Source organism: Pongo abelii, chromosome 20 (assembly GCF_028885655.2).
Source record: "Pongo abelii isolate AG06213 chromosome 20, NHGRI_mPonAbe1-v2.0_pri, whole genome shotgun sequence".
Taxonomy (NCBI): Eukaryota; Metazoa; Chordata; class Mammalia; order Primates; family Hominidae; genus Pongo; species Pongo abelii.
The window spans coordinates 44250134-44271324 of record NC_072005.2 but is presented as its reverse complement, the minus strand read 5'-3'; the positions used below and the strand labels follow the sequence as shown (position 1 = coordinate 44271324).

At 49.4% G+C, this 21191-nt stretch overlaps 1 protein-coding gene across 4 annotated transcripts in view; it reads right to left on the bottom strand.

Annotated features, from left to right (window-relative positions):
* Nucleotides 1–20081, bottom strand: part of ACTN4 (actinin alpha 4) — an 82761-nt gene extending 62680 nt beyond the window's left edge. The window contains exon 1 of one of the 4 annotated variants that reach the window (XM_054538473.2): nucleotides 19789–20081. In XM_054538473.2, the coding sequence (XP_054394448.2) occupies nucleotides 19789–19950 (162 nt within the window). In that variant the 5' untranslated portion in view covers nucleotides 19951–20081. 4 annotated transcript variants of the gene reach the window in all.
* Nucleotides 20082–21191: the final 1110 nt, after the last annotated feature.

Sequence of the window (21191 nt, the reverse complement as noted above, 5' to 3'; positions counted from 1 at the left end):
CGTCTTTGGGCCACAAATTCCATACTGTAACAGCCAATTACCCAAAACACTAAATAGGGAATGGCTCAAAAAAGGCTGTCTCTGAAAAAGCAGCAGCATTTTGATGAGCAAAAATAGTGAGAGGATTTTTTAAGCTTAGAAAAACGAGGAAAGTTGAACCCAGCTAAGAATATTTCTGAGATCCTCCCGCCTTGTGATTTTTCTCCCGCTAGGCTTTTCCCTTGACTTGCCTCTTTAGAGACTGCTAAACACACACACACACACACACACACACACACACACACACACACACACACACACACACACACACACACACACACACACACACACACACACACACACACATTTTTTAATCCCACCAACTCTCCTCGCCCCAAGGCCAGAGGCTTGGCGGTGACAGCTTCGAACAATGACATCACCCTAGGTTTGCCTCCCTGGCAGGGTCACCAATACTGTTTGCAGTGAATTTCCTGTAAAGGCTCTTTAAGGCAGGAAACTAGTCCTGTGCCTTGAGTCCTCCCCCTGTTCTGAGCCATCCTGTCAGGTCAAAACAAAGGCTTTTTGTGTTGTTGTTTTTTTCCCCTTTTAGGAAAACAAGACTTCCCTGCACTTTTAATGAGCACCTTAATTACAAGCTAAAGAATTAGATATATTTACGGATGACCTCATGCTCGCTGATAATTAGCAATTTGAAAGACGTGGCACATCCCTAGACTCGGTTCTTTCTCCTTCACCCCCTCCCCCAAGCATTCAAGTTAATTACTAAGCTTGACCTTCCAAAACAAAGTGGGTTGGGCCCAGTCAGTCCCTACCTCCCCCAGAGCTCCCCAGCACCGAGGGGCTTGTTCCTCCCTCCCACTAAGTCAAGAATGGAATCTGCCTTAGAGAGGGCTGATTAGCCTGGGATAATGATCTAGGAGGGGTGACAGATTTCTAGGGGCCCCACTCTAAGTGTTGACAAGTTTTAATTAACGCCCAGGCTAATTTAACCCTGGCACAGTCAAGGGGAAGAAAACTGCTCATCTCAGAGGCAAGAAGTGTTGGGATATGCACAGTCCCAGCCGTGATGGCGGGGAGGCGTCTCCGAGCGGGCTCCCACTGTGGACCTGTGTGTACTTCGTGTTCTCCTGGCACGTGGATCCCACAACTGGAGATGCAGCTGACTCAGGCAGTTACTTTCCATACATTTTTTTGTGCTAGAAGGGTGTCAACAGTCTGATCAGGAAAGCGCAAACCCGGTGGCCTTCCCTTAGGGTCCTGCCTCAGCCAACAACGGGCAGCTCCTGAACAAGGCTGCACCACCCCACCCCCAGCCCCCATCGGTTGTCACTCCGTTGTAACATTTTTCCAAATTTGCTTCAGGCCTGCGCCCTGTTAGGGGAGAGGCTGGGAGGCGGACATTCTCCTCATTCTTTTGCCTTATTAGGTTGTGGATTTGATTGCTTTTGCGGGGGACAGGGGCGAAGTTGAAGAATGGCATCAGGAAGTGACCCCAGGAAAGGGGGGGCGCCGGAGGAAGGAGGAAAAGGGGATGGAGCGGCAGGCGTGAGAAGCACTGTTGGGAAGAGGCCTGGAAGGGGCAGGGCTCCTCCAAGCCCTCTAGAAAGTCCCACGTTCCAGGTCGGCAGCTGGGCACAGGCTCCTGCGCACCTCTTGGCCCCATCTGACAGCATTTCTGGGCAGTTATTTTTAGGGTTATCAGTGGGAAGCCCTTCCTGCTTCTACATCACACACCAACTGAAGAGAGGGCAGCCTGACTCCAGGCTGTGGGATGTTTCTAACTTGAGTTGGACTTTGGGGGGAAGGGGACCCAGGGAAAGAAGGGAACCCGGGGAAAGAGCCCCCCAGCTGATAGCAAACTTAGTAACAAGTTAAATTACTCATGAAAGAACCTTCCTGGCACTGCCTATGCCACATCCCAACACAAAATTGTTCAGGGCCTGTAACTCTGAAACAAGCCACCTCCCAGATAATGAGGCCCAGATGGATGCAGGGGCTGGGGAGAGGGCTGCGTTAAGTCACTTGCTCAAGTGCCCACTGCCACTTGTTAGAGGGCGCTTCTTCGAAGTTGCTAGCTGGGCTCAGGAGTTGGTGCTTCCTGGGGAGCACTGGAGGAAAGGGGTGTATGTTTTGGTTTCCCACTGAGCTGTGTATTTCAGCAGGCCCCTTTGAGGGGGAGACTCAAGTAGCAGACCCCACCTGGATGCAGGACCATGTGCCATTGAAATCATTTTAGAAGCTGCATTTATTGAGCACTTACAGTGTACCAGGCACCAGAGTGCTTCCTACGCACTATCACGTCTAATCCTCAGAATCAAACTGAGGAAAGGATGATGCCCCTTTTCAAAGAAGGACACCGAGGCTTAACCCCCGCCACCTGCCCAGGGTCGCACAGCCAGCCGGTGGTGGAGGAGGTGGGTGTGGAGCCCAGGTCAGCCTCCCTCCATGCTCTGGCCCAGCCTTCTTCCTACTGACACCTTTCACTACCTCCTAGTTCTGGGGAGTGGGGAGTGGGGAGTGGGGGATGTCAAAGGCACTCTCCCACAGGAGCTTCAGTGCTCTCAACACCCCCTCCCGGGGTGCAGCTAGCTAACTGCTTGGGCCCAGGGACAGCCTGTGGTACTGCGAATCCCAGTGACATCTGAGCTGCCTCCTATCTTGGTGGGTAGGCTGGGTGCTATCAGCTAACCACCAGCTGAGCAGGCGGCTCCTCCCAGCCGCTGGGACCACGCAGGAAACTCTCTGATCCTGAATAGCCTTTAACTTCCCCAGAAAAAACTCTCCCAAAGTGGGAATGAAGCAATACATGCCTCAACTACAAGTAATGAGCTCCAGGTTCTCTTCTCAAAACACGTCCACCTCCTTATCATCTATGCCTTTCAGAAAAGAGGAAGGCAGCATCTCATAAGGACTGCTGGGCAGGGCCTCCCCGGGGAAGTCTTAACCAGGTGGAAAAGGAAATAGGAACCGGCTGTGCTAATATCCCCCGGCCCTCTCCTTCATGGCACTGCAGTGCTCCCGTGCCCAGGCTGCAGGGACAGGCTCAATCCAGCAACACTCACCACCCTCGCCATCTCCACAAACCTACTGATGCCAGGCAGTCTAATCCTTTAGGTTGGAGGCTGGAGTTCTCCTGGATGATTTCTGCCCCTACCTTACTTGCACGAGCTGAGCTATATTACAGCTGTCATGCGTTATCTGAAGTGGGGAGAAACACATCTGAAACCACACAAAGAGGCAAGCGCCGCTACCCTAACCTTATCCCACAGTGGGACCAGAATGCAACTCGGTTTGTCAGTGTGGGGAAGGCAATATCAAGGGCACTGCGGTATTTAAGTCAGACATTTGGCCATGAGCATCTGAATGAGTTTAAAAAAAAAAAAAAAAAAAAAACTGGAGTATTTCCTGGGATGGGAACGCTAAGTTCCACAAGCAGCACTAAGGCAGTTATTTAAAGAAAAGAATAGCACCTGGAAGCGTAGCTTGGCAGGCAGTAATAAACTGAAGGCAGCACACTCCTAGGCCACCCGCGTTGCAGGGCAACAGAGGAGCTGTGGCAACCCAGCCCCGCCAGCAGACTGGGAGCCGATCCCACTTCTCAATACGGGGCGCCGTTCCGGCTGTGCGTGGTCATCCGGGCGGCAGTGTGCAGCACCACATGCCCTGAGGGGCTGAGACACAGGGCTTGGGGAGACCCTTGGACATGAGAAGGGAGCCTCTCCATTCTTTTTGTTGAAACCTGTGCTTATTCTGAAGAGGCCATCAGCAGGCTGAAAACATATGCCTCAGAAGGCACCCCCTCCCACCTGGGGAGAAGAGTCTGGCCCACTCACAATATCTGTGACAGTGACAGGACGCGTGAATGGATACGGACCCAGAACCCCAGGTCTGGCTATCACAGCTTCTAAGACATGGCCAAGATGAGCATAGTACCTCATCCTTCAAACCAGCAGCTCCCTGAAGACGATGCTCATGGGGACAGGAACTGGTAGGGCTACTCGAAAGAGGCAGCTAAGAAATGTTCGATTGCACGCGGGACCCCCTAATACTTGCCCCCAGCAACCTGCCCGCAGCGGGGGCAAAGGCCCGCCCCTCCTGCACACTCACCTCCTTTATGAAAGTTTCCATGACTGACCCCACCTGCCCTGATTCACCCCTTTCCTCTCCCGGGACACAGCTAGAGTGCTGTGGGCTTGTCGGTGTGCCGTTTAGTGTCCTTCTGAGGTCTCATGTGGCCTTGCTCTCTCCCCAGCTACATCGTGAGCTCCTTGAGAGCACGGACCAGGTCTCCGGTTTCTCTGATACCCCTAAAGGCTCGGCACAGAGCTCTGCTCTGCAGAGGGGCCCAGCGAGGGCTGCTGTCTGGCCATGGCGGTCATATTTCTACCTGAGTGCCGGACTCTGGGGCCCAAGAAGCCCCAACTCATGTTACACAAGAAGCCGGTTGGCTATAAAACGTGGCCGGGCGCGGTGGCTCACACCTGTAATCCCAGCACTTTGGGAGGCCGAGGCGGGTGGATCACCTGAGGTCAGCAGTTCACAACCAGCCCGGCCAACATGATGAAACCCCGTCTCTACTAAAAATACAAAAAACTAGCTAGGCGTGGTGGCGGGCGCCTGTAATCCCAGCTACTTGGGAGGCTGAAGCAGAAGAATCACTTGAACTCAGGAGGCGGAGGTTGCAGTGAGCCAAGATTGTGACATTGCACTCCACTCCTGGACAACAAGAGGGAAACTCTGTCTTAAAAAAAAAAAACAGACCCACTTTGCTCAGCAGCCCCTAATTCTGTTACCCAAGTGGTGACTGCTGGAGTCTTTCAAAGGACCTTTTATGTCTTTATAGTGTGATAGAGGCAGCTTCCCCTCCAAGACAGACTTTCCTATCTGCAGCAGCTTGGAGCAGGTTCAGCTCAGCATAAATGCATAATAAGCCACCCACCATGGAAACTTACAGCTGTGTCCCAAACGTGGGGTAGGACTCAATCTAATCTGACACATTGTCTATGTGCCATGTACCTCTTCCCACTCTGAATTGATTTTATAAAGGGGAAGTTTTGTTTTTGTATTTAAGGGGATAAGAATAAACACACACACACTTATCTCCCCTCCTATACAGCTACTTAAAAGATTTAACAAGTTCACATGGGTATGCTGCCAGGAGAATGGAAACCTCACCATCTTCCTTCCAGCTGAAGCAGCTGGGCTGGCTGCACCATCACAGGCCACCATACTCATTTGCTCCCTTATACTCTACCCAAGGGGCGATTTTTGTTGTCGAATCATCAGTGGTAAGGCTGAGAGAATCCCAGCCCATGTTCACTCTAGACAACCCATGAAGGTAACTTCTTGCCGGGTGCTGTGTGTACAGAGGCAGGAGTGTCTATCAGTAGCCGGGAGCTGTCTGTTGCTTTTCCTTCCTCTTTGAGTAAAAGCCACATAACTCGTTTGACAAGCTCTGCCTTCAAATGGGGAGTTGTGGGTCCAATGAAACCTACTAAAACCTATCGTGTTCCCTGGACTGGCTTCCAGTGAGGTACAGAAAGCTGAGCACCTCAGACTGAATCAGCCTGTATGCCTGTCTCTTTCTCTGAACTAGAACCACCCTCACTCCAACTGACCAAAGAAAACAAGGAGGAAATACTAAGTGAAAGAGGGATTTATAGAGAAGGAAAAGACCTAGGAGAAAAGCCAGTTTAAAAATCAGGCTGCCAGGCCAGGCGCGGTGGCTCACGCCTGTAATCCCAGCACTTTGGGAGGCCGAGGCTGGCGGATCACGAGGTCAGGAGATCAAGACCATCCTGGTTAACACGGTGAAACCCTGTCTCTACAAAAAATACAAAAAATTAGCCGGGCATGGTGGCGGGCGCCTGTAGTCCCAGCTACTTGGGAGGCTGAGGCAGGAGAACGGCGTGAACCTGGGAGGCGGAGCTTGCAGTGAGCCGAGATTGTGCCACTGCACTCCAGCCTGGGCGACAGAGCGAGACTCTGTCTCAAAAAAAAAAAAAAAAAAAAAAAAAAAATTCAGGCTGCCATCTTCTACAATATTTATTGTAGGAAAAAAAAATCAGGCTTCCTGGCTTCCAACTTCAAAGAAGGAGACTCAACATTTTACAAAAGATGCTTTGTAAAGCAAGTGGCATCCCACCAGGTAGAAATGGCCTCTTGATGGGACCAAAGGGGGCTGGAACTTGTTCATGTTGTAAACGTTAAGCTCCCTAAGAGAGCCACACTACAAAGCCACTATGAGTACACAGTGCCATAAAACTCCAGATTCAAAGTTACCAACGCTTTAATCAAATACAGGTGCCGACTGCCAAAATCATCACAGAGATAACTGCAGCTTTTGTTTGGCTGATTCATGTTCTGCCGTCTTGGAGTTCCCACTTTAGAAGTCAGTTCTGGTTTGGCCTGTCCAGGAGGCCTGGGAGGAAAGGGTAGGAGTGCCAGAGTCCTGGAAGCATGAGGTTCCTAACCTACTGGCATCTAAGAGGGACTGAGTTTGCAGGCGCAAGTTGAATGTAGACTCTTCAGCACTTCTAACAACACAGCTCTAAGCAATCTGGCTGTGCCCATCTCTTCCACGGGCCCTGCTCTGACCACTCGGGCCTTTCTGCTCCTCGGGGGCTCCCTTGCTTGGTTTTCTCTGTTGGAAGCGCGTTCCTCTGGTGCTCTCTTGGTTCCCTCTTTCTCATCCATTAAGGAACAGCTGAAATGCCACCTCTTCCAGACCTTCCTCTCCATCTAAAGTACCTGCACTGCACACTCCTCCCCTCACCACCCTCTCGCAAAGCCATTCCCAATCACTAGACTTCAGTGTAGTGTAGAAATAACAGCATAAACTTGAAAGCCTCAACTTCTACATTCAAATCCTGGCACTGTCACATGGGCAAGTGGCTTAAAGGCCCATGGATCCATTTCTGCATGTAAGGGTAACAACACCTGCTTCACAAGATTATACAAGTCAGTCCGTGGGCCGGGCGTGGTGGCTCACGCCTGTAATCCCAGCACTTGGGGAGGCTGAGGCAGGTGGATCACCTGGGGTTGGGAGTTCGAGGCCAGCCTGACCAACACAGAGAAACCCCGTCTCCACTAAAAATACAAAAATTAGCCAGGCATGGTGGTGTGTGCCTGTAATCCCAGCTACTCGGGAGGCTGAGGCAGGAGAATCACTTGAACCCAAGAGACGGAGGTTGCAGTGAGCCGAGAACACGCCATTGCATTCCAGCCTGGGCAACAAGAGCAAAACTCAGTCTCAAAGGAAAACAAAAAACAAAAAACCAGTCAGTCCATGGGAAGCACTTAGAATAGTGTCTAGCACAAGGTAAAATGCTAGCTGTTATTTAATTTATAGCACACAATCCTATCTGAAGTTACCTTGTTCATTATTTACATGCATGCTGTCTCCCCCACCAGCCTGTGATAGATCAAGAACATACAGAAATAAGGATGGGGACGGTGGCCCATGCCTGTAATCCCAGCACTTTGGGAGGCCAAAGCGGGTGGATCACCTGAGGTCAGGAGTTAGAGACCAGCCTGGCCAACATGGCAAAACCCCGTCTCTACTAAAAATACAAAAATTAACTGGACATGATGGCCACGCCTGTAGTCCCAGCTATTTGGAAGGCTGAGGCAGGAGAATAATGGCTTGAACCTGAGAGACAGAGGCTGCAGTGAGCTGAGATCATGCCACTGCACTCCAGCTTGGGCAACAGAGCGAGACTCCAACTCAAAAAAAAAAAAAAAAAATCATCTAGAAATAAGATGGAGGAAGTTTTGCATTTGGTCATCTGATTTCCTTGGTGGCCACAACCAATCCCAAATAAGGGGGCACGCTCCCCAAAGACCCTCACTGCCCATACTCTGACATAATTGAACCCACAGAGCCTGAGCTGCTGCTCAGAAGTCTCATGTTTAAACTATGCTTGGAATGTCTGATAGGAACATGCATTTATTTTTAGGCAAGAAAGTTGTCTCCTAAGCTAACCCTGTGGCCCCAGAGCAGGCCGTATTTGGCAAGAACTGCTTTGTGCTTGTTTATTAAAGAGGCCCAAAACTTTCTCAACTCTAAGGTAGCTGCTAAGAGAACTCGGTGCGCTGTGAGTCATATTTTTACGGTCAAAGTTTGTTTCCTGTGAATCTCTGAGGTGTTTCTAAAAGGCTGGTAGGAGTCAAGTGTCACCCCTTACCTTCCACAGCTTCAAGCCACAATCTATTAACCAATCATCCCTGAATTGGCTCACAGCTCTCAATGGATTCAATTCTATCCTATGGCTTGTGCCTCATCAGTGTTAATGAAAGTTACAAAGGGGCTGGGCGCAGTGGCTTACACCTGTAATCCCAGCACTTTGGGAGGCCTAGGTAGGCATCACGAGGTCAAGAGTTCGAGATCAGCCTGGCCAACATGGCGAAACTCCATCTCTACTAAAAAATAGAAAAACTAGCGGGGCATGGAGTGCATGCCTGTAGTCCCAGCTACTCGGGAGCCTAAGGCAGGAGAATCACTTGAACCCAGATGAGGAGGTTGCAATGAGCCGAGATTGCACCACTACACTCCAGCCTGGGTGACAGAGTAAGACTCTGTCTCAAAAAAGAAAAGAAAAGGAAAAAAAAAGTTACAAAGGGAAAGGGAAAATTAGTTCAAAAAATGGCCAAGAAGGCCCTCCCCTAACTGGTCTAGGTATTTCATCTCACCCCACCATGAGACACAGTGTCGGGTGACTATAGCCGACATCCTTGAAAAAGACATCTAGAGACAGCCCTTTCTGTTTTACACAGACAAGTCCTACCACAGTCTTGGCAGTGTAGCTCAAACGATCCAAAAAAAAAAAAAAAAAAAAAAAGTAACTGCCTCACAATCCTGGTGATGTTTACCGTCTGGATACCTTCCAGGACTTGAACATCTGAATCATGACTGGTTTGTAGACAGCCTGTAAGAAGGGTCGATTCATCTGACTGCCCTTGAACCGGCCTGGCAAGTTGGCTCTTCCAGACATTTTGAATTTTGAAACTGACTGTATTTCATAGGCCAGAACTGGAAGATCACAGAAGTCTTCAAACCTCTGACCCTTCCAAATGCAAGGCATACCAGTAACAGCCAAAGAAGCACTTTGTGAAAGCGTTTAATATTTTCATCCAATACATAGTTTAAGGCAAGGTACTCATTTTCTTAAAGAAAAGGATTTGCTGTTAGATTTGGAGTAGGGAGGATGTGGATTTAAAAAAAAAGTTACTTGTGCTCGGGATTTGTGGGAAACTTTAAGAGTTCTTTTTAATTTATCAGTGTTTGTGGAAGTAGGCAAAAGATACAGGCATATTTTGTCCTATTATTAAGAAGTCACATAGCTGAGATTCCAACTCCAAACTCCTAGAGAAAAAAAGCACTCTTCTAGGCTACAAAGCCAGCAGCGGCTTTCATGGGGTGCTCTCCTTTTTCTTCTCCCTCTCTCATGCACAAATGCACACTCCTCATCAGCAAAACCAACTGGCCTAACTCCGGCCCCGAGGACAGAGGGCCTTCATCCCCTACCTGGCAAGGCTGCTGTGCCTGTAGGTATTTTCCTGTGATACCAAGTGGCAGGATCTTTTTTTCTGCCCAGGGACCTAACACTCCACCATTAGCACTGCCTCTGGTATGAGGGCACTCCCCAAAACACTAAGTAAGCAACTCGGTTTCCATGGTGATAGCAACTAAATACCTTTCACTCACACCCAGATGGAGATTGATCATAGAATAGTAATTTGTTAACCGTTACACATACTGAGGCCTTGATGACACTAACTGAAGTCAGCTTCCACCACTGCCCTTGGCCTTGGTAAAAGAAGGCCTGTCATTTTGCTAAGGCAGGCTGTAGACCCACAGTCCTCTTCTTGAGACGTCCCCCTCAGGCAACTTCCCAGCATGCCCAGATGCCGAACCACCTGTGAGCTTCCTTCCGTGATGCCTCTCCTAACCTCAAACTGGCCTTCACCACTGAAACAAAGTGTGTATTTAAAAAACGAAAAGAAAGAAAGAAAAAAGAAATGCATCTATTTCACTTCCTGTAGTCCCCTCAATCTGGATGGCTATAATTAAGACATTATTAGAACTGGAATCAGTCATTACTACTCAGGAAGTAAGATATTAAAACTCTTTATCTTGGGCTTTTTGCAGATTAAAAGCCTGGGCAACATAGTGAGACCCAGTCTCTACAAAAAATTTAAAAATTAGTTCAGGCGCAGTGGCTCATGCCTGTAACCCCAGCACTTTGTTGGGCCAAGGTGGGTGGATCGCTTAAGGTCAGGAGCTCAAGACCAGACTGGCCAACATGGTGAAACCCTGTCTCTACTAAAAATACAAAAATTAGCTGGGCGTCGTGGCGCGCACCTATAATCCCAGCTACTTGGGAAGCTGAGGCAGGAGAATCACTTGAACTGGGGAGGCAGAGGTTGCAGTGAGCTGAGATCGTGCTACTGCACTCCAGCCTGGGTGACAGAGTGAGACTCCATCTCAAAAAAAAAAAAAAAAAAAAAAAAAAAAATTAAAATTAGCTGGCCATGGTGGTGCACACATAGTCCCAGCTACTAGGGAGGCTGAGGCTGAAAGATCCCTTGAGCCCAAGAGTTCAAGGCTGCAGTGAGCTATGATCAGGCCACTGTACTCCAGCCTGGGTGACAGTGAGACCCTGTCTCTAAAAAATCAAAACAAAACAAAAACCACATGTGTTCCCTTCAGACATGGAGAACAAAAAGTAGGGTGTACTGCCTGCCTTCTGTGCTTCCTCTGATCCACTAGACTGTGGCTTCCACCCACTCTCAAAAGACATCAGGGAGGGGAAAAGACGAAAAGAAAAACCCACTAGAAAGCTAGTGATAGACATCACTCAGCCCCACACCTTTGGGGGGGGAAACTTTTAAAAACATAAAACAAACCACAAAGTCTTCTTTATTCCTGCCTGAAGCTGAAGACACAAATGCTATTGTATTGCTGGTGTTCTAGCATCCCATTCAATCATTGCAACCCCATCCACGACATTTCCCAAGATGACTTCATTGTGTTCTGCAGGGTAGTAACTGCCGCTTCCAACTACTTCTGCCCCATGTGGATAGTTCCACTGCAAGACAAAGAATCTGTTCTGCTCTGATATTTGGAAGAAAAACATTTAAATAAGCCTTGTTAACTCGGCAGGAGGGCACTGCTTTCCTTTTGGAATGTAGGGTTCAAATCCGCTGAAGGGGTGGCAGTCTGCTTTCTTCGTGGGAGGGGCCCAACTCTAAGAAGAAAACTGGAGCCTTAAGAGAAAAAGTTGGCTGGGCGCGGTGACTCACACCTGTAATCTCAAGACTTTGGGAGGCCGAGACCAGACTGGGCAACACAGCAAAACCCCATCTCTACAAAAATACAAAAATCAATCAGGCATGGTGGTGTGCACCTCTAGTCCCAGCTACTTGGGAGGCTGAGGTGGGGGAGTGGCTTGAGCCCCAGAGGTCAAAGCTGCAGTGAGCCAAGATTGTTCCACTGCACTCCAGCCTCGGTAAAAAGAGTGACATCCTGTCTCAAAAAAAAGGAACGAAGGAAAGAAAAAGGAAGAAAGAAAAAAGTTGTGTGAGGAACAAATGATAAACCCACATTTCTTATAGTTAGCCCTCTGTATCCATGGGTTCTCTATCTGTGAATTCAACCAAGGATGGATCGAAAATACTGGAGGAAAAAAAATGAATGGTTGCATCTGCACTGAACATGTACTTATTTTTGTCATTATTCCCTAAACAGTACAGTGTAACAACCATTTACATAGCATTTAGCATTAGGTTATAAGTAATCTAGAGACGATTTAAAGTATTCAGGAGGATGTGCATAGTTAAAATGCAAATTACACATCGTTTTATCTTATATAAGGAACTTGAGCATCTGTGGATTTTGGTATATAAGGGGGTTCCTGGAACCAATCCCCCACAGATACTGAGAAATGACTGTATTTTCAATGTGTCCTGGTTTCTTACAAAACTTCAAAAGCACTAACACTTAAAACTGAAGATGAATCAAGCATCATCCAGTCATGAGCCATATGTTTGAGTCTAGTATGGCTGGATGACACACAGAGCCAAGAGGGTCTGTGTGTTCCTGGACAAGGTGCTGCCCTGCCCACCTCGACCAGATGAGATCAAGTTTTTTCCCCAAGTGTGACATACACACGGAAAATTTTAAGGATTATCTGCACCTTATACTAAACCTTGAATCACATTGAGAAAGTTATTTCCTTTGATTCTCTTGTAAACCTGAGGACTTCAAAGAGAAAGTCTCTGCTTGGTGCTGGCGGGTCTTTAACACCTCACCAACACTTGCCAATCCCTTTCTAACAAAGGGAGCAGGCCTCAGGCCTGGGGGGCCTTCAGCCAGAGTGGTAACCACCTGGAAACAACACTGTTTTGTTTTCAATGTGTTTATTTTTGCAGTTTCCTTCTATTATATTTATGGCCAGGGAAGCTGGATTTTCCAGTTGCCATACTCTTGTCAGTTTTCCTTTCAAAACTTAATTTAAAATGCAAACTGATTCAAAGGAAATTATTATGTGTCTATAAAAGTGGTTATGGAAAATCACAAATGGCTGCAGTTTAGGAAAGAAGGGGATAAGCACAGGGGGACTGCTCTGGCTGGGGAGCCTCACTCCTGGGGGAGGGGGAGAGAATGGAACTCATCCCAGGAAGGCAGGAGCCAGCACAACAACAGGTGGCAAACAGTAAATCCCACGTAAACTCACTCCACTCGCCTTCAGATAACACTTGCATAAATCACAACCAAGAAAAAGGCCACTGACCTCTTCCAGAGTAAACGCTGTTCAAACTAAAGGGAAGGCAGGCAAGTTACACCCATCAGCTTCTAAGACTTTCCACGGACATTCCAAGTTAATGCCTCTGTTGTTTATGGAGAAAGGGGAGGGGAGGGACGTGAAAAAACACAACCAAAAAAAGGCACAACACCAAGACAAGTGTCTCGGGGATTTCTATAATCCCAGGGAGACTGCTACTTGGATAAAACTTCCCATGCACTGATATAAGGATGCTCTTGCTAGTTAAATATACGCAAAGATTTCACTCCTTTTTTCTCTTTTTTTTTTTTTTTTTTGAGACAGAGTCTTACTCTGTTGTCCAGGCTGGAGTGCAGTGGCGCGATCTCAGCTGACTGCAACCTCCACCTTCCAGGTTTGAGTGATTATCCTGCCTCAGCCTCTCCAGTAGCTGGGATTACAGGGGTGCACCACCGTGCCCGGCTAATTTTTTGTATTTTAGTAGAGATGGGGTTTCACCATGTTGGCCAGGCTGGTCTTGAACTCCTGACCTCATGTGATCCACCTACCTCGACCTCCCAAAGTGCTGGGATTACAGGCGTGAGCCACCACACCTGGCGATTTCACTTTCTGGAGGAGGTGGGATCCTTCTCTGGGTCAGGTGGTTAATTTCTCCCCTTCATAAGATTCTTCTTTAAACAGAGGCTGGAATTTAAAATGATTGTTTCTCTTTGATTCATTGAAGTTACACTCCTCGATACCTGGGATACTGAGTAAAATGTAACTCACAGACCTTCTTGAAGAAAAGTTAAGTGATACTTGTGCCACTTTATAACAAATTCTGGCCTACGCTGCCAACACTGTAAAACTAAGTTTCCTTGTAACTTGCTTTGATGTTTCCAAGTTTAAACCCATTCTAAAGAAGACTAATGAGCTCTCAAACTACCCAGTGATAGAAAGACTTCTTTCAAATCTCCACGGATGACAGTATTTATATCTGCTTAAGTAGAAGCTTCCGTCTCTCTTGTAACAGGTCAGTGCTTCAGTTACCACTGCCATTGAATTACCCACTTGCTATCACTTGCCTCTTATTTCCATAAAAAAAGAAAAGGAGGAAAAAACTGTTTAAGTTTTACCTTGTTTAAAGGTAACATGACTGCTTTTGTTATTCTGTAAACTAAATACATAAATGAAGGCAAAGGAAGAAAACTGAGGGAAGGGAACAAAATGTGAGTGATGAAAACATGGAGTTCATTAAATGAAGGAATAAAGATAAAGCCGGGGGAAACACTGCTCTAGGATATACTAAGGCCTGGGAAGAGATAAACATGTTGATATTTCAGCTATTCAGAAAACCTGAAGGAGCAAGTGATACTAGAGCAAACAGCTATTCACTAATTATATTTGCCCTTTCCTTCTGCCCTTCAAAAAAGTAAAAGCGGCTGCAAGGGAATCATTTTTTTTTTAAAGAACAACCCTAAGATCTGGTCAAAGGCTTGTACAATTCCCAGCACAACATAAATCAGTGTAGCAAAAGCGGAAAGTGTTCATCTCAACAGTTTCAAATTCCTTGGGCCTTCCCAAATCAATTCTTTTTTGGCTCCATTCTGTTTGCTAAATAGCACTGGCAAATAACTTGTGCTACACACTCAGTTCACTCTGAAAAAGGGCGCTGTCTGGCCAAAGTCTGCCATGACTGGAGCATATGTTGAAACGGCAGAACTCCCCACCCCAGAGGCTTAGACTTAAAACTTGTCCCCGCTCCCCTCTGTCATCTGATTAGGACATTTTGAGAGTACAAGACTACATTTTTTTTTTTTGAGATGCAGTCTTGTTCTGTCACTCAGGCTGGAGTGCAGTAGCGCGATCTTGGCTCACTGCAACCTCCGCCTCCCAGGTTCAAGCAATTCTCCTGCCTCAGCCTCCCGAGTAGCTGGGATTACAGGTGCCTGCCACCATGCCCAGTTAATTTTTGTATTATTGGTAGAGACGGGGTTTCACCATGTTGGCCGGGCTGGTCTCGAACTCCTGACCTCAGGTGATCTGCCCACCTCAGCCTCCCAAGGTGCTGGGATTACAGGCCTGAGCCACTGCGCCCGACCATAAGACCACATTTTAACTGACCTCCCTGACTGTGTCAGAGCTTAATAGCACCAGCACTACTTGGATATTCACACACCACCCTGCTTCCTCCAACACTTTCCGCTGAACTTTCCCCACAAGGCAGCCCACTTGGGGCCAAGCAGTCGGCTGCCATTAAATGGAGGCTTTTAGCACCAGTTCCAACTGGAGGGTGAGTCAGCTCCCTGTCGCCAAAGTAGCCTCCCTGTTGGTCTTAGCAGCCGGAACCAGGGAGGGTGTTTCAAAAAGCAGAGGGCAATCCTGGGCCCATACCCTGGATTGCCTAGGATTAGGTGAGTGGCAGGTGCCACTCCAGGGCACCAGCCAATCTCAACTCTTAGCCAGGTGAGTGTGAGTGACCCTGCAGTCCCAGGCCATCTTCCCATACCCCACCTTTTCTTCAGTCATTAGAAGAGTCAAGTTCTAAAATACATTCTGGAGAGGATGAGGGGAGAGAACAGAGTGCTAGCAGCTGAGTGGCCTCCCCATCCGTCTTACAAGAGGGCAAACAGAGTATACCTGCCTCTCACACATATTTACACAGTCTTTTTTCTAGATAACAGTTGTTTGAGTTTGGTTCCTTTTTTCTTTTTTTTTGTAAGTGTGTTACTCAATTTTGAAAACTGTTAGTCCTAGCCAGATCCTAAGAGGCAAGCAATTAGAGTAATGGAACAAAATAACAGATGGCTACTTTGGGGCCTCCATTATCAGCCTTTAAAAAGAAAAAAAGATCTACTTTAAGAAAAACAAGGCAGGGCACAGTGGCTCACGCCTGTAATCCCAGCACTTAGGGAGGCCAAGGCAGGCGGATCACTTGGGGTCAGGAGTTCGAGACCAGCCTGGCCAACATGGTGAAACTCTGTCTCTACTAAAAATACAAAAATTAGCCAGGCACGGTGGCACACGCCTGTAGTCCCAGCTACTCAGGAGGCTGAGGCAGGAGAATTGCTTGAACCTGGAAGGAAGAGGTTGTGGTGAGCCAAGATCACACCATTGCACTCCAGCCTGAGTGACAGAGTGAGGCTCTGTCTCAAACACACACACACACACACACACACACACAAACAAAAAAAGAAATACAAAAAACAAACAAAAACTTTCAAATAATTAACTCATACCTAATACAGCCACATGGGCAACAAGAGCAAAACTCCGTCTCAAAAAAAAAAAGCCAAAGGTCAGGGTTGAAACACTGAGGCCCCTGAAATAGTGATGTTTCGGTGAACACAAAAACTTAGCAAGTGAGGCATTTCTTCTTGCTGTAATGAGATTTGGCATAACCTTCAAGAGATCTCACCCTTCCAGGACAACAGAGGGTGATGAGGTTACCCAGGCCACTTTAGAAATTGGGAGAGGGAACTGTGGCCCAGAACTATAATTGCTCAAGAATTTGCTCAAAGACCAGAACAATGCTTCTCCATCCTGCCAGGAGAACACTCATGGCCCTCTCATGTAAAAACTGTTGCATAACCTACTTATGGGTTACAGGGGTCCCTAGAAGTCAGAGCAAAGGGCTTCCAAGCAGAAGTGAGACACACGTCCCCTCTGATTTGGGCCAACTCTTGCTTAATTCCTAGAAGAATTCAATTCTACCCACTTTGAGGGCCTACAGCTGTTCTGGATGCATTTTTTTTTTTTTTGGAGTATGCATGTACAGAACCCCCAGCACTGTCATTCTTCCTGTGCCCAGTGGCTCAGCCTTGGGGAGGCAAGAAGGGCAATCTGTCATTCACTAAAGCAACACTGCAATGTAGAAAAAACCCAGCCAGTCCAGGTGCAGTGGCTCACTCCTATAATCCCAGCATTTTGGGAGGCCAAGGCGGGCGGATCACCTGGGGTCGGGAGTTTGAGACCAGCCTGACCAACATGGAGAAACCTGTCTCTATTAAAAATACAAAATTAGCCAGGCGTGGTGGCGCATGCCTGTAATCCCAGCTACTCAGGAGGCTGAGGCAGGAGAATCTCTTGAACCTGGGAGACGGAGGTTGCAGTGAGCCAAGATCATGCCTGGGCAACAAGAGCAAAACTCCGTCTCCAAAAACAAACAAACAAACAAACAACCCAGCCAGCCTGGGAGCGCGTGGATGTTTCTTAGTAGGAAGGTAGAGAGCCACACAGATTGGTGTATTCCTTTCCATTACTCCTTCCCCCATTTCATAAAGGATCCCTACCCCATAACGGGAAAGGGCACAGAGGTGAAGCAGTAGTTTCCCCCACAGAGCAGCTAAGGGTAAATATTTGCTGGAGGAGGTGTAAAGCAGGAGGTACTAGAATCTGGCCCTGGCTGAGACACGAAAGCAGATGGTATTAGCGGACGCTGTGAGCCACCCTTTTCCCTCAACCCTGCCCGGCCCCAGAGGAAGGGAGCTGGGAGGTAAGAGAATGACACATGGCAGCAAGGCCTGGAGGTTCCGGGGAGTCCTGGTTTCCACCCAGGGCCTGAATGGTGCCCCAGCCTCACCCTGTAGGCAAGGGACACTATAACCACGAACAAAGTCCACACCCTAACTCTCGGGAGGGAGTGAAACCCGGTTTGCAAAAGGAGTCACTTGGGGAGTGGCGGAAGACAGGAAGGGAGAGAAAAGGAAGGTCCCCCACCCCTATCACCTGAGAAAAAAGGGGGAGGGGTTTATTTTCTCCAGCACCTTCAGCTGCAGAAGACAAAGCCTAGACATTCTCAAAACCACCACTGCGGCCCCTGCTCCCTCCCAACTTTCCAGGTCTCTTGGCAACGTTTTCCAACCTGGCACTGCCTTGGGCAATAAATTATTGTTGAGACTCCAGAACAGATCTCACCTTCCCCTCAAAAAGTGAATTTATGCCAACTATCGCAACATGTCCACCCTGCATTAGGTGGGGCCACGGATAAGGACACCCCTCCCACCAAGCCACTGCCATCCCCCTCAGTTACTGTGGATGAGGAAATTCAAGCAACGCTGGTAATGGACCCAAGGTTATGCCCGGCCCCACCTCAGGCTGCCTTGGAATAGCTGCTCCTTCCACCCTTCCCACCCTTTCCCCTCCAGCCTGGGATAGGCTGCCTGTGCCAAGCTCCTGGCCACCAACTCACGCCCTCGAGAGGCTTCCAGTCACTCCCCACTCTGCCAGGTCACCACTCAAAGCCCTGTAGTCTGTTCCTGAAAAATCTCCACCAAACCCACTCTCCTAAACCTTCAGAGCCCTGTCCAAAGTCCCAACTCTACACACATCCCTCTTGATTAACAGAATCACCGCAGGGACCCCTCGGATCCCTTCGCATTTTGCAGATAACAAAACTGCACGGAGAGTTCAAGGGTCTTGTCCAAGGCCACAGAGCGAATCAGTAACAAATCTGGAAAGAAAATCCAGATCTCCAGATCCCACGAAATGCTTCCAACTTCAAGTACCTCCCACCCATTTCACGCACAAAACTTCTGAACAACCCCTTCCCCACACACACACCCACTCACCACGCTCCTTTCTTTAGCTCTTCCTACACACACTCAGAGCTCCCCCCTCAACGACACTGGATTTATTCCCCCCCCCCGCACCGACACTGACACCTCGCTCGGGGATCCCACTCCACTTCTGATCACCTTTTCACTGCTGTGGGGCCCTCCCAAGTTGCCCCCCCCGCCCCCCAAAAAAACAGTGCCACCTGAAAACAGTCTCTGCTTCAGGATCCCTTCACCTGCCTCCGGTCTCTCCAAAAAAGACACAAGTCTTCCTGGACACTCTGAACGCTTCCTCCCCAAACTCCTTATTCTGCCTGCACGACACACACACGCTCTCCAGTCCCGGGACTGCACCTCCAGGAGCCAGCACCCCCTCCTCAAATTCCTTTCTCATTTGTCCATTACGCATTCCCTTTCTAATGAGACTTTCATTTTCCTAAACGAACCTCCCTCCCATTATCCACCATTCCAGCTCACACTCCCTCCCACCGATCTCACCTTCTCCATCTACACTTCCTCATTCTCTCCAACGCTTTAGCTTTTCAGCTTCCCATCAGTTCTTTAGAAACCCCTCCCCAAATTATCCCCACTCTCCGTATCCCCCCTACTTTGGCTTCTCCATCCCTCATCAATTCCTCTTATTATTCCGCCTATCTCTTAATCTTCTCTTCTTCCCTTTGGAACAGGGCATCCCAAATAAATCTCACCCCATTCAAAAACGTCTGATTCACGGGCCCCTTAACTTCTTCCTTCCGCACCCCACCCTCCTCAGACCCCTAGTCCTGGCACCTCTACCCTCCTCACACCCTAAGCCCATGTCTTTTCATGCCCAATTCTACCCTTGGCCCCTCTGTTTTCATCTTCCCAGCCTCCCTAGTCTTCCCACCCGTCTTCAGACCCCACAATCTCCACTGCATCCTCACACTTGATTCTTCATCCCCTTTAGAACTCCCCCAACCTGAGGCTCCCCCAATTCCAATCTCCTTCAGATCTTTCTGCTCTCCAAATAACCAACCCCTCCACACTCAAGCTCCTCCTCACACTTCCCAGACCCAGAAATTCCCTTCCCAGCCTCCCCTGATTCTCCTCCCAGCACCCCCAATCCATGCTCCGACCCTTCAAGCCCGCCCTCGGATCCCAGTTCCATTTCAGCCTGCCCAGTGATCTCCTCGGTTTCCCCTAATGGCACGCCCAGACCCTCCAAATCCTTCATCAGCCTTCCCGATTCCTTTTTTTTGACTCCCATATTCCCCACCCAGCCGCCAATTCTCTTTTCAGATTCCCAATTCCTTCCTCTAGCTCGGCGATTCCTCCTCAGGACTCCAATTCCCTTCCCGGACCCGCCAATTCCTTCTCGGGACCCCCCCGTTCCCATCACAGACGCTCCAGTTACCTTTCAGGACCTCCCACCCCTCCCCGGGCCCCCTCAGAAAAGCCCCTCCAGCCCGTCCGGCCCGTGGGCCGCGCACCTTGCGCTGCTGCTTCTCCCAGGCCGGGTCCAGCAGCAGGTCCCGGTCCCAGTCGTCCTCCTGGGCCATGTAGTCGCCCATGCTGCCCCCGCCGCCAGCGCCATTGCCCGCGCTGCTGGGGCCGTACTGGTACGACTGGCTCGCCGCGTGGTAGTCCACCATTCCGCCGCCTCTCGCTCGCCCACCAGCCTGTCCGCTCCCGCCCCTCTGCCCGAGCCGCCGCCGCTGCCGCCGCTTCAGCCGCTTCAGCCCGCCCTCCGCCCGCGCCTGCGCACTGCCCGCCGCGCCTGCGCACAGCGCCGAGGTTGCCGCCCTCCCGCGCGCGCGCGCCTGCCAAACCAGAAAAGGCACCAAGGCCGCGCTCGGGAGCTTGGCGCCTGCGCAGAGTCCCGCTTCCCCGCTGCCCGACTCAGCCCGGCGGCGAGCCGCGCCCCCTCTCCCGCGTGAACGCGCGCGCCGTTCGCGTGTGGGCGGGGACAGATTCATGAATGATTCATAAGGGCAGGCCTCGCCATCGGACCTGAACCAGCTCAGGCTTGGAATTCACTGCACCGGGTTCCCAGTCAGTGACACAAATTCAGCAAATATTTATTGAACACCTACTCTGTGCCTGACTATGTTTTACGCAGGCACTAAAAACAGAAAAAAATCTCGACCTTCATGAAACTACCTTTTAGTGAAGGGAGCCACATACACACAAATCTACTTTTATTTTTATTATTTTTTGAGACGGAGTCTCGCTCTGTCTCCCAGGCTGGAGTGCAGTGGCGCGATCTCGGCTCACTGCAACCTCCGCCTCCCGGATTCAAGCAATTCTCCTGCCTCAGCCTCCCGAGTAGCTGGAAACACAGGCATGCTCCACCACACCCGGCTAATTTTTGTTTTTTTTTTAGTAGAGAGGGGGTTTCACCATGTTGGCCAGGCTGGTCTTGAACTCTTGAGCTCAAGCGATCCTCCCACCTCAGCCTCCCAAAGTGCTGGAATTACAGGCGTGAGCCACCGCGCCCAGCCAACACACACAATTTTTTTTTGAGACGGAGTTTCGCTCTTGTTGCCCAGGCTGGAGTGCAATGATGTGATCTGAGCTCACTGCAACCTCCGCCTCCCAGGTTCAAGCGATTCTCCTGCCTCAGCCTCCCGAGTAGCTGGGATTACAGGCATGTGCCACCACTCCCGGCTAATTTTGTATTTTTAGTAGAGACAGGGTTTCTCCATGTTGGTCAGGCTGGTCTCAAACTCCCGACCTCAGGTGATCCGCCCACCTCGGCCTCCCAAAGGAGGCTGGGATTACAGGCATGAGCCACTGCGCCTGGGATTACAGGCATGAGCCACTGCACCTGGCCTTAACATTCAAAATTTTAAAAAATATGTGGACAGGCCAGGCACAGTGGCTCACACCTGTA